Here is a 12,530-nt window from a genome sequence, read left to right as displayed (position 1 = left end):
ACAAATCTCAGCTTTTTTATTGGTTGTAATGTAGGCTACTTGATACATTTGAATGGTGTGACAAAGTCCTCTTTGATTGGATTAAAATGTACATATTCTTCCTGTTATGTTTGCCTGCTTTATTTTACCTAGTGCAATATTTGAACTGCTCGCATTGACCCAAAAACACATTTTGAGTTGTATACACTGTTTGGAAAGAGGAGATTCCTAGCTTTCTAATGATATCAGGATTGTTGTTGTACTCCAAATATTAAGCAAAATGTCACATTATATAATGATTGCCACCGAGTCATAATTTTGAGAAAAAGACGTTCAAAGTTTCCTCTTCTCTGGAATCCATCGATCTGATTGATTATTAGCGGGGCAAATGACCAGAGTAGCTATGGAGGGAAAATATTTTCGTTTGGATTACTTGTCTGGGGTAAACTCGCAAGTGTGTCTGTGTTAAACACACAGACGAGAAACACCGGCTGTTGTTATGCCCTGTGACGTTAAATTACTCCGTTCTCCTCTTGTAATTATGCCGTTACAAGCTTTCAAAGTTGTATTTATCATCTGGATTTGCCGAAACAAGTTTAATATTCTGAAAGCCAAGACTTTGTTTATTTGAAATCAGATGAAACTGTCACGGACCCTGCCGTGTTATCTAGATTACTATACGGTTTACATTAATAATTTCAGTGAGAGGGAGGGGGAGGGGAGCTGCTGCTGCTGCTGCGCTGAGGGGGAGCCGAGTGAGAGCGAGGTGCCTGTCTTCTTCCCTTTACAAGCTTCAAAACTGTATTTATCGTTTGTTTTTGGAAATAAAAGTTTCATATTCTGAAAGCCAAGAGTTTGCTTATTTAAAATCAAACAAAAAACTCGAACCCCGGAAAAATATTTTTTTACACAAATACACGTATATTTTTGAATTGATCCATAAAAGTGGGGGGGCCAATGGCCCCTTGGCCCCCCTGCTTCCGGCGCCCCTGTTGCAGCGGACCTGCAGGTTTCTGGGAGTTTGTTCCAGATATTTGGAGCATAATAACTGAACGCTGCTTTACCATGTTTAGTTCTGACTCTGGGGACAGAAAGCTGACCAGTCCCTGAAGACCTGAGAGATCTGGATGGTTCATAATTTAGCAGGAGGTCAGAAATGCATTTTGGTCCTAAACCATTCAGTGCTTTATAAACAGCAGCAGTATTTTGAAATCTATTCTTTGACACACAGGAAGCCAGTGTAAAGACTTCAGAACTGGAGCGATGTGATCCACTTTCTTAGTGTTAGTGAGGAACCAGTGTAAAGACTTCAGAACAGGAGTGATGTGATCCACTTTCTTAGTGTTGATAAGGACTCGAGCAGCGGTGTTCTGAATCAGCTGCAGCTTTCTAATAGATTTTTTAGTGAGACCTGTGAAGACACCATTGCAGTAGTCCAGTCTACTGAAGATAAAAGCATGGACACGTTTTTCCAAATCCTGCTGTGACATTAGTCTTTTAATCCTAGATATGTTCTTTAGGTGATAGCAAGCTGATTTAGTAACTGTTTTAATGTGACTGTTGAAACCAATAACTAATTGAACCCGCTGTCAAGAGAGCCCACCTCCGAAGATCGTGACTGGCTGAGGGACAGACTCGGGGGAAGGTTTTCAGGAATTTCTTGGCTTCTCTCCCACGAGCCAGAAGAGGAACACTACAGCTTGGAAACACTTACTGTTCTTGAAATTATCAAATCTGTTGGGCATCAGGGACCTGAGGCAATTGTGGCAAGCATGGCATTGTCTGAAGAGCAACAGAGGGCAATTCAGGTGGCTACCACTGGTCAACGAACCAACCCAAACTGGCATTTGTTCAGGAAAGGAAGGTTGAATGCCAGCAACTTTGGAGCTGTCCTGAGGTCAAAGCGTGTGACTGCTTCCTTTATTGCCAGGGTGCTAGGGCAACAACAGGCCCCTGATGGTGTTTTTTCTGTACAGTGGGGGACTATGAATGAATGTGAGGGTGTCAGGGCATTCACCACTGCAACCCAGATGCAGGTCCATGAGTCAGATTTGTGGCTTTCCCTATCAGGATTGTTGGGGGCATCTCCAGATGGTCTGGTAGGGTCTTCCGCTGTGCTGGAGGTAAAGTGTCCCTCCGGAGCCAGGGAAATGACAATTAGTGAAGCATTGCAAATCAAGGGCTTCTGTGTCAGTAAGGAAGGAGAAACATTCAGCCTGCATGAGGAACATCCTTACTGGCACCAAGTGCAAGGTCAGCTTCACCTCACTGCAAGGAAGAAGAAATAAAACAATTGTGAATTGTTTTTAATTTACATTTACTCGCCTTTGCAATGTTGTGGTTGTTAGAGTGTTAGGTTTCCTGTCAGCTCGTCTGTTGGGAAGATATAAAATATTAGTTTCATGGAAGTCACACCGTCACATATAAGAGCATTAAGACATACAGTACATAGGCTAAAACAAAACATCTAAAGATATAACCTTGCACTTTGATAAGTCTCGTGAACATTTTCACTATTTTGACATTTTTATAGATGAAAATTAAACTAAAGAAATAAATGGTAGATTAATCCATATTGAAAATAGGTGTCAGCTGCTACACTAATTATAATAGTTATATTTCTTAATTAATTCAGAAAAGATATTACTGTATTGATCCCAATTTGGGAAATGTTTGTGTTGCAGCAGCATAGCAAGAAAAACAAATTATAAGTTAATATATATACAAAAGTATGTGAGGGATGGAATATTAAATTGAATATAAATGTAAAATGTACATGTGATTTTACGTCCAAGTGAAGCTATGGAGCAGAGAGTTCTCTGCCAGCCAGAGGTGATTTGTTATTAGTTCAATATGTCAAACTGATTTCCCTGACTACAATCTTTAGTTACATGGTGAAACGTTATGCTGCTTGTACTAATTAGACTTATCATATAAGCCACACAGGTTTTAATAGGATATATTCATTATCTTTACTTATGTTGCGGTCTTTTCAGCAGCGCCATCTCTAAAACGGCAATACAGTCACTACCCATCATTTACATTTCACCATGACATGGACAAAAATGTAACGTCAGCTTACCTTATGGCACGAATCCAGACTCTCCTTTGGAAAACATTGGCCGGGAAACGATAGAACAAGCATGTTTCATGCGAAGACCTGTGGCTGCAACCCGGAGCAAAGCAACAAACCATTGCGTAGCTAACTAGTAGCGCTAGCTTTAGCTAACGTTAGCTAACGAAACGAACTGCTGAGTAAAATTGGAAAACACTGGTAATTAATTATTCTATGTTTTGTAAAACTACGGTGTTAAAAACGACAATTTCAAAAAATACATATTCTAATAGTCAGATATAGATATACAGATACTAAAGATAGGCAGGTACTTGCTTTCAAGCAGAACACAGGGGAAAACAAACTTAGCGGGAGTGTTTACGTGTTCGGCGTAATGACGTACAACGGCCTCGACAATTTCTGTAGTCCTATTCAGCCACTCGGTAACAACCGTCGTTTTTCCGACACGTAAACTCTTCAAAAATCCCCAGTGGAGTCACTGCTGATGTATTTAATGTCGTACAACAAAACGTGATTTATCTCTTAAATTTGTTTCAACCACAGACCTTATTTCGAGCTATTTCCCAAAACCCTATGGAAAAAATGCATTGCTTTTTGAGGAAGGAACCGGAAGTGCCAAAAATGCTAACTTACTTCCGGGTTTTACGACGCGTCACTGCGGCGGCGCATTTATCATAGGTGATCAGAGCTAACTGCCTGCCGTCCGATTTCATTTAAAAAAACAGATCTGATTTTAAGACTACTTCTGCGCTCATAAAGAATGATAAGAATAAGAATAATGCGTATTGAACTGGTTTAATTAATTAGTGAGTTTATTTAACACTAGAACCGCCAATCGGGTCAATGTGTGTGATGTGTGTTGTGTGTGTGCAATGTAACTTTTTTTCAATAAAATATTAAAGTCTCCCAGTCCGTGACTTTTCCTGAAAGTGTGTTATGTAGCACTCTATGTTGTTAAAAATTCCATTCTAATAGCGGGATTTGACGGGTTTAGGTAGGCCGATACAAAAACCTTTGGCGGTTCTAGTGTTAAGGTAATTAGGTACAGTAGAAACCCTTTTTTATCAGTAACGAATTTAGCAGTTGAACATAAAAGTCAACTAACTGAGGGTAGCTTGCAATGACAGTGTTGTGTCTAACTGTAAGCTTGTCACTCAGAGTAACCGACAGTTAATTTAGCTGCTGGAGAAGAAAGATCAGGGGGGAGGGGGGAGAGAGCTGTGGTTGATGGGCCATTAGTTGTTTAAATACCAGCCTGTCCTCCTACAAAAAACGACCAAATAGGTCGATTGTTTAAGCAGTGTTGATCACGATATTACGACCCATAGCCACCACGTAGCTTTCCCCCTATTCATTTCTAGCAGCAGTTTATTACGACCTTTTGTCACATTTTGTCACGATCGTAATCCCGTGAACTTTAACCTTGCGCATCAATAAAAGTGCGACGAGCCAAGAAGATGAAGATGAAGATGAAGAAGAAGAAGAATTGTTAAAGAGCGTCAGAGCTGTACAAGTGGTAAATCTGATTCCTGTATTTCATTTGATTTGTTTACGGTTTTAATTAATCCTGTCGTTTTTCTACAAATCATGTTTAACCACGATATTTCAGTTTTACGTTTTAGAGCTGGCCCGTGGCATAGGCAGTATAGGCGAATGCTTGTTGTTAGCAATAGCATGGCTGTAAATGTTAGCGCTTAGCTTATATGCGCTAACGGATATGTATTGCAATATAAGAAGGTTCGTCTACAACAAGTTGGAGGGAGAGTTTTCTCCTTCGCACAAAAGGAGCAAAAATCTTGCCTAAAAAGAAAACCCTTGGTAGCACGTGACATAACACATAACAATGGCAAAAGTATGTATATTCAGCTAACCAGACCAGGACATGATATGACCGTAAACAATGCGAAAGGAAATGGCATTTTAATAATAATAATAATAATAGTTGACATTTACATGGCGCTTTTCATAATGCACACACTTTTTTTTCTTCTAAATGTCACCTAACATGTTGCATTAATGATAGTTAGGGTAAGTTCAACACTTGAATATCATCAGGTCATAGTTGTTTTACTACTTTAAACATTCGCTAATTCAACTTAAGTTTTGTGAAAGCATCACATCTAGTTAAAAAGAGAAATATATTTCCCTGTAATTACTGATTTACCTGGGACTTGATTGATTTTGGTGCCTGTAGTTTTATTTTGGCAAATGCTTATTTATGAAGCAACAATTAAATTACATGGTAGCACAGCTAATCTGAGTTCATCTGTTTGGTTTTTCTCAGGTCATCTATCAATTCAATTATTTGAAGTAGCCTATTATCATAAAAAAATCAACGGTTCTTTTCAGAGCCATATTCCTCTTCCTACTCTCTTTCACACCTCTCGTTTTCTTGTCTTTTCTTTTCTTTTTCTACCTCCCTGTATGTCAGTTCATCCTTTGTTTGTTGTTGCCCTTTTTATCCTCACTTAAAAATGGCATCCAAGAAACTGAATGAATGGCTAGAGGCAGGGAAAGCCCTCGCAGATGAGTTGGCAAATAAGGCAAGTACAACATTATCCAAATATGTATTATAACAATTACTCAAATGATAAAAGACACACACATTACAAAGATGTGTGTGCAACAATTAAGGGGAATATATAATCTCTTTTATATATTTATATATTAAGATACCAAAGAAACCAAAGAAATAGAAGATACCGAAGATACCAAAGAAAATAACGCAAGGATCAAATGTTTCCTGGAGGAAGAGGGACCTGGATGGGAACATTATAGCCCAACATTGGAATAAGAATCGATCTGGTCTGTAAAATATAATCTAGTTCTAGTGTTTCATTAAGTTTTAATGTCGTTGGTCGGTCCTCAATAATGTTTCCCATATCATCGTACTTTGTTTTATGCAGTTAAACCTTCCAGCTCTCAGGAGTCCCCAGAGGTCGAGGAGACACATGAGATTCCTCTACAGGTCCCAAGTCTTGGTATGCACAATGAATTCTTAAATTATCCTTGAACTTGAAATGTAGGTAATTGTTTGTAGTATGTAATAGCTTTGTTCATGATACATTGTAAAGTGAAAAGCCATGTATGGAATATTTTTTTTTAATTAAACTAAATTCCATGATTTGTTTTATATTTTGTTATTTTAGATCAACATCTTCAGACACTGAGAAACCTGTTGGGTTCTCTCACTGTCCCTGCATCATCAGAAGAAACACCCACTGCATCAACATGGACCCAAAGACAGTTGAAACGTGAACAAAAATTCAGAGCTGCAATGCTAGAGCTCCTTAATTTGAAATTGGCTGCAGAGATTGTCTCTACACGTTCCTGTCTCCAATGCAAAACTGCTGATGCTGTTGTCCTGTGCTTGAACTGTGTTCCACCAGGAACTCCCTTTCTTTGTCCGGCATGTGACCCTATTATCCATGGTAAACATGTCTTCCATGACAGGGAAGCCATGTTTGATGGGTTTTACAGACCTATTCCTCCCACATCCTTAGTGGTTGTGGATGAAAGTGGCCAATATGGACTCTGTGAACAAGGTGGGTTCAAATAATGTATTACATATTCCCTTACCATGGTTTCCTAATGTGCACTACATATACAGCGGCATCATTTTCACCATGTCGGAAGTTTGCTTTAACTGTTAAAATTTCTCAATTTGTATTGACTACATGTCCTAACATGTCCTAACATGCATATGAATCTCTGAAATTGTCTTTGCTGCAGTGTGTCTGCTTCCAATTCCTCCGCCATCCCAAATCTGCTTCTGTGGTCCAAGCCAAGATTTCACCATCATCCCAGGAAAGCAGACCGTGTTGGTGACTATCAATGGTTTGTTGCCACCAGAAGACGATCAAGCAGAAATACAGGATTACTATTATACTTTTGTCCTACATTGCATAGATAGCTGTCAAATTGCCCATTTATATTTGTTTTCAGGTCCATACAACGTTCGTCTGCCTTCTGTGTGCTGTCCAATTTGTTCCGCCAAATGGTCCCCGAGCATAGGTGACTTGCTGGGATACAAATACTGGCCAGCAACCAACAGCTGCAAAATGATTTTTAAGTTTGATGTGTTCACATCATTCGAGCAAATGAAATTGGCCAGCCCAGCATTATCCCAGCAAGTATTTATAAAAATGCTTGAACATCGATCGTTTTCCACAGGAAGGGTAAGAATAAAATGTGGTTTTCAAGATTTTTGAATACCAAACTTTTAATTAACCAAATGAATACCATTCTTGTTTCCAGACAGGCAGAATCTGTAGCGATATCTTCCACAGAGTCTTTCGGGAGTTTGCCTTCTGTAATTACAGACAAGAAGATCTGTGCCTGGTGGAGCCCTTTAAATGCCCAGCATGCACACCTGACATGCTGGCTATTGCTGTAGATGGCAATAGAAAGCATTATCGCTTCAAGAAGTCCAGAGGGTCAGTGAAATCGTATTCTCATTTTAGTTGTTGTTTTATTGACTAAGCTGAATGTCTTTGCTGAAATCTTTAACTTTCCCCAACTCTGCAATTTCTTTTTCCAAAGTTTGTAGACCATCAGAAAACAATAGTTGGTTTGAAATTACACATAATTATATCAATCCAATTCATAAACATTATTGTATATGACGCCTGTAAAGTTAACTCAACTTTAAAATGTTAAATGGTTGACGTTAGTTGGATATGTTGGAGCTAAGAACCAGTTTTGGATATAATCGCTTCATGAAAAATGTATTAAATTGCCCAGGAACCTTTTTATATGCCTTCCTCTGCCCTATTCCATGCCCATCAATATAAAGGATGTACTTTTATTTGTAACTTTTTACAAGAAGTCAGTAAACTTTTCACTAATGTTAAATAATGGTGACAAAAGACTTTACACAGAATTACAGATCAAATTCACAAAGACCTTTTCCACATTTATGAAAAATTGATGGCAAAAGCAAATTGGCCACATTAAATAGAGGACACAATCAAACTTATGTATGTATGATAATGTTGCTTACAATTTCTTTCTCGAATTTCGCAGGACAGATGAACCGTCTCTATTTGATGGACTGTTCATTGCCCAGGACAGTAAAGTGTCTGCCTTTGTCGACAAAATCAGGAGCCAGATGACGATTGTAAGAATCTATTCAATCCCCTAACCCTTTATTTATTTTTCTTAGCACAGGGTTAAATGTAACAGATTGTGTCTATTTCAGAAAAGTGGTCGTGATGTTTGTGGACCGGCAACATTCACAGCTTGCAGAGAAACCTCACACAAGTCCAGGGCCAAGGTGGATGAGGAAGGCCTGCAAATAGCTGTGTGCAGACATGGCATCTTGCTACAAGGCCTAAATCACTACCGTGGTGAAATATATGCCTACCCAATGTTCCTGCAGAAGGAGCTGGCTGAAGTTGCGAATGCAACATTCTTTTGTATGGATGTTGCCTGCAGGTGGTTATAACTATTGCAAAATTGGAAGTGTTTGTGGGAAACGTGTTATCTATTTAATTCTTGCACATCCAGTAGATGTAAAGCAAAAAAAGCATTCATTTGGATAAATGCTGATGTTGGTTACAAGGATTGTACTGGTAATTTTAAGGACTTGGTTTATCTTTTTACTATTATGCCATCATGCAACTGGAAAAGCTAATTGATTTTGTCATTACAGGTACTGGCCTTATTTGGAGAAGATGGCAGCAAAGTTGCCTGAGCTCCAACCACTTACAGAGATGAAACCTTTTCTCGAGGCGAGGAAGTGGAACATGTTAACAGCTTCCTCTCAAGGGCAGCTCTGACAACAAAATACATGACCATATCAGGTTGGTAGAGGAAAACAAATAGTTTTAAGTCGTGCCACATTGTAAAGCTCATATGAATTTTCATGTTTTTGTGTTTACAGCTAGAGCAGATATGATAATCGTGCTGGCTATGCAATGGAACCACAGGAAGGTGGAGAATCTCCACAAGACACTCTCAAAGAGATTTGTCAAAGTAAGACGTCCATGCTGCATTTCAAAATGTACATTAAGAATATCTTAGTTTCTTGTTGTAGTAATTTAACACCATCCTTAGGTACATGTTGTTGAATTGAATGTATTCTGCAATCATTTCATTATGATGGTGCTGCCATGGCACACTGTTCTGCCAAGAGAGTCTCTGTTCTGTTTGTTTTTAATAAAGCACTATTACATTACATTACATTACATTACATTGCATTTAGCTGACGCTTTTATCCAAAGCGACTTACAATAAGTGCATTCGACCAGGAAGATACAACCTTTAAGAAAACAGAATCATATAAGTACATCAGGTTTCATAGAGCCAAACATTTCAAGTGCTACTCAACTGGCATTTAGAAAGCCAGCCCTTTATTAGTATATAAGTGCTTTGTTAGTAATTCTATCGCTCGGAGTGGAGTCTATAGAGATGAGTTTTCAGTTTGCGTCGGAAGATGTGTAAGCTATCTGCTGTCCTGATTTCAATGGGGAGCTCATTCCACCATTTTGGAGCCAGGATAGCAAACCCACGTGTTTTTGCTGACGGGAACTTGGGTCCCCCTCGCAGTGCGGGTGCAGCGAGCTGTTTGGCTGATGCAGAGTGGAGTGCACGTGCTGGGGTGTACGGTTTAACCATCTCCTGGATGTAGGAAGGGCCAGATCCATTCGCAGCATGGTACGCAAGTACCAGTGTCTTGAAGTGGATTCTAGCAGTTACTGGAAGCCAGTGAAGGGAGCGGAGGAGCGGTGTGGTGTGGGAGAATTTGGGAAGGTTGAAGACCAGACGAGCCGCTGCATTCTGGATGAGCTGCAGAGGTCGGAGGGCACATGCAGGTAGACCAGCCAGGAGGGAGTTGCAGTAGTCTAGGCGTGAGATGACGAGAACCTGGACCAGAATCTGCGCTGATGTCTGGGTCAGCTGGGGACGTATCCTCCTGATGTTGTAAAGCGTGTATCTGCAGCAGCGGGTTGTAGCAGCGATGTTTGCAGTGAAGGACAATTTGTTATCTAGGACCACACCCAGATTCCTTGCAGTCTGAGTCGGGGAAACAACAGAGGTGCCGATGTTGATTGTTAGGTCAAGAGTGGGACAATCTTTTCCCGGAAGGAAGAGCAGTTCAGTCTTGTCAAGGTTGAGCTTGAGGTGATGAGCAGACATCCACCGAGAGATGTCTGCTAGGCAAGCAGAGATGCGTGCGACGACCTGGGTCTCTGAGCGGGGAAAGGACAGAATTAGTTGGGTGTCGTCAGCGTAGCAGTGGTATGAAAAACCATGCGGGCTAATGACAGACCCGAGCGAGTTTGTGTACAGGGAGAAGAGGAGGGGACCAAGAACCGAGCCCTGAGGGACCCCTGTAGTTAATTGACAAGGGTCGGACTCGGACCCTCTCCAAGTAACCCTGTAGGTGCGGTCGTTGAGGTATGAGGTGAGGAGGGAAAGTGCAGTGCCTGAAACTCCAAGTTCTTGGAGAGTGCGAAGGAGGATCCGATGGTTCACCGTGTCGAATGCAGCAGACAGGTCCAGAAGGATGATGACAGAGGAGAGGGAGGCTGCTTTAGCAGTGTGCAGTTCATCAGAGACAGCAAGGAGAGCAGTTTCTGTTGAGTGACCTGCCTTGAAACCAGACTGGTGCGGATCCAGAAGGTTGTTCTGATGGAGATAACAGGAGAGTTGTTTAAAGACAGCGCGTTCAAGTGTTTTAGACAGGAACGGGAGGAGAGAGACGGGCCTGTAGTTAATAACATCAGACGGATCGAGAGTGGGTTTCTTAAGGAGAGGGTTTACTCTTGCCTCCTTGAGACTGTTTGGAAAGTGACCAGAAGTTAGAGAAGTGTTGATGAAATGGGTGAGAAATGGTAGAATATCAGGAGCGATAGTCTGAAGGAGGTTTGAGGGGATAGGGTCCAGAGAACAGGTGGTAGGACGGGCAGAGGTAACGAGGGTAAGAACCTCACTTGGAGAGAGAGGGGATTCATATAGGTTGATTCATCTGAATTTCTGTATAATAATAATAATAATAATAATAATGTTTATCCTGCTTGATCTTGAAAAAAAAAGGGACACTAAGGTGACACTTGCCAACCTTGAAGAGAAGGTGTTTAGCATTTCATGTTATTGTCTGGTCAATTAATGTGCATAAAGGAATTCAGTAAAAAACAACCTTCTCAACCAACTGGAACGCATATTCACTTTTTCCTTTTAAACATTCTAACCAGACTACACAGAGAGCACAAACTGAAGTGGACAATCTTGAGAGTCTCAAGCAAGAGCTGAACATCTCCCTGGAGGACACGGAGCAGTGGGTGTTGGAGGTCAAGCAATGGGCAGCCACTGGTATGTTATATGATCACTGTGGTATAGATTTGGTTCCATATTTCCAAACATTTGGCTTCATGTTTTATGATTACACCTTGTTGTTTCTGTTTTCAAGGGAAACATGGAGCCCAGAGTAGCCAGGAGGAGCTCCAGAGAGAAATAGATTAAATTATTTATTCTCTCCGAAGAAAGAAACACGACCTCTATCGACAAAATGGTATTTATTATTACGTTATCTAGAAACAATATTTGTTTCTTGTTGTTGTTATTGTTTGTATTATTAATATTAGTTTATTTGTATTTTGTTTTACTTTACAGACAGCAACCAAACAAGGCTACGCAAACGGAGAAGACTGACAGAGCTCAAGAAGAAATTCAGAGAGAGGATACTGCAGTACAACACCATTGATGCCTATTCAGAGAAAATTGACACAGAAGCAGCATGCAGTCTGTCTGAGGATGTCATTCTGCCCTGGGAGGCGCAAGGGGATGGTAAGAAACAACTTGTTTTTGTTTGCCCTAGAAATTCGATAAATTCAGTTGTAGTACCAGAATACAATCACCAATGTAACACAGAGCTGTCAACATAGGTGTCACAAATCATCATGATCACAACAAATCATTTTGAAATAATGATATTGAAAGGTCTGTATGATGTTGCCCTATCAAGTCTTAATAGTCTAGTCTCACTGGGACAGGCACATCTATGGAAACAGTAAAACCCTTCCTGACCACCCTGAACTGCATACTAATGTTGAATCTCAAGACATACTGAATGTAATTCTGCCAACATAGACAAAATTGAAAAAATCCAGCAAACGGCGAGGTTGAATTTTTTTTTACCAGATTTTAAGGTTTTTGTCAATTTCAGTTAAAAAGATTGAATACAAACTGATATTATTTGTTTTATTAGCCTTACCATTGTGGTTGTTATATTTTGTGTTTTTTCCATTATAGTGGTGAACCTGCGCACAAAGAGGCGAATTTTTGACCAGGTTATGCTGGTCAGGCGTATGGAAGAGGAGAAAGTCATCATTGTGAAGGAGATGACCCAGCATTGTCAAAATCTGAGGCAGGCACTGGACAAACTGGACCACCTCCTTCATCAGACAAAAGACGATATCAGGAACCAAAGTATGTTCCACAAATACCGATTTATAACATTTGCCACTGCCCC

The 12,530-nt window shown here is 40.3% G+C and overlaps 1 protein-coding gene and 1 long non-coding RNA gene across 2 annotated transcripts; both read left to right on the top strand.

The window, feature by feature from the left end:
• The first annotated feature begins 5,757 nt into the window (after positions 1-5,757).
• On the top strand, positions 5,758-6,327 carry LOC307017479. Its single transcript, XR_013802190.1, has 3 exons — positions 5,758-5,860; positions 5,962-6,036; positions 6,205-6,327. It is a non-coding gene; the product is annotated as an uncharacterized lncRNA (long non-coding RNA).
• Positions 6,328-7,127: 800 nt separating this feature from the next.
• LOC307016170 (uncharacterized protein) lies at positions 7,128-8,835 on the top strand (the record flags this gene model as incomplete). Its single annotated transcript, XM_079645206.1, has 5 exons — positions 7,128-7,233; positions 7,313-7,491; positions 8,081-8,174; positions 8,256-8,491; positions 8,709-8,835. The coding sequence occupies exons 1-5, from the start codon at positions 7,156-7,158 to the stop codon at positions 8,833-8,835; spliced, it is 714 nt and encodes a 237-aa protein (XP_079501332.1). The 5' UTR covers positions 7,128-7,155.
• Between the last annotated feature and the right edge of the window lie 3,695 nt (positions 8,836-12,530).

This window comes from Notothenia rossii (assembly GCF_949606895.1).
Source record: "Notothenia rossii genome assembly, chromosome: 8".
NCBI lineage: Eukaryota > Metazoa > Chordata > Actinopteri > Perciformes > Nototheniidae > Notothenia > Notothenia rossii.
This window is presented reverse-complemented; position numbering and strand designations above follow the sequence as displayed.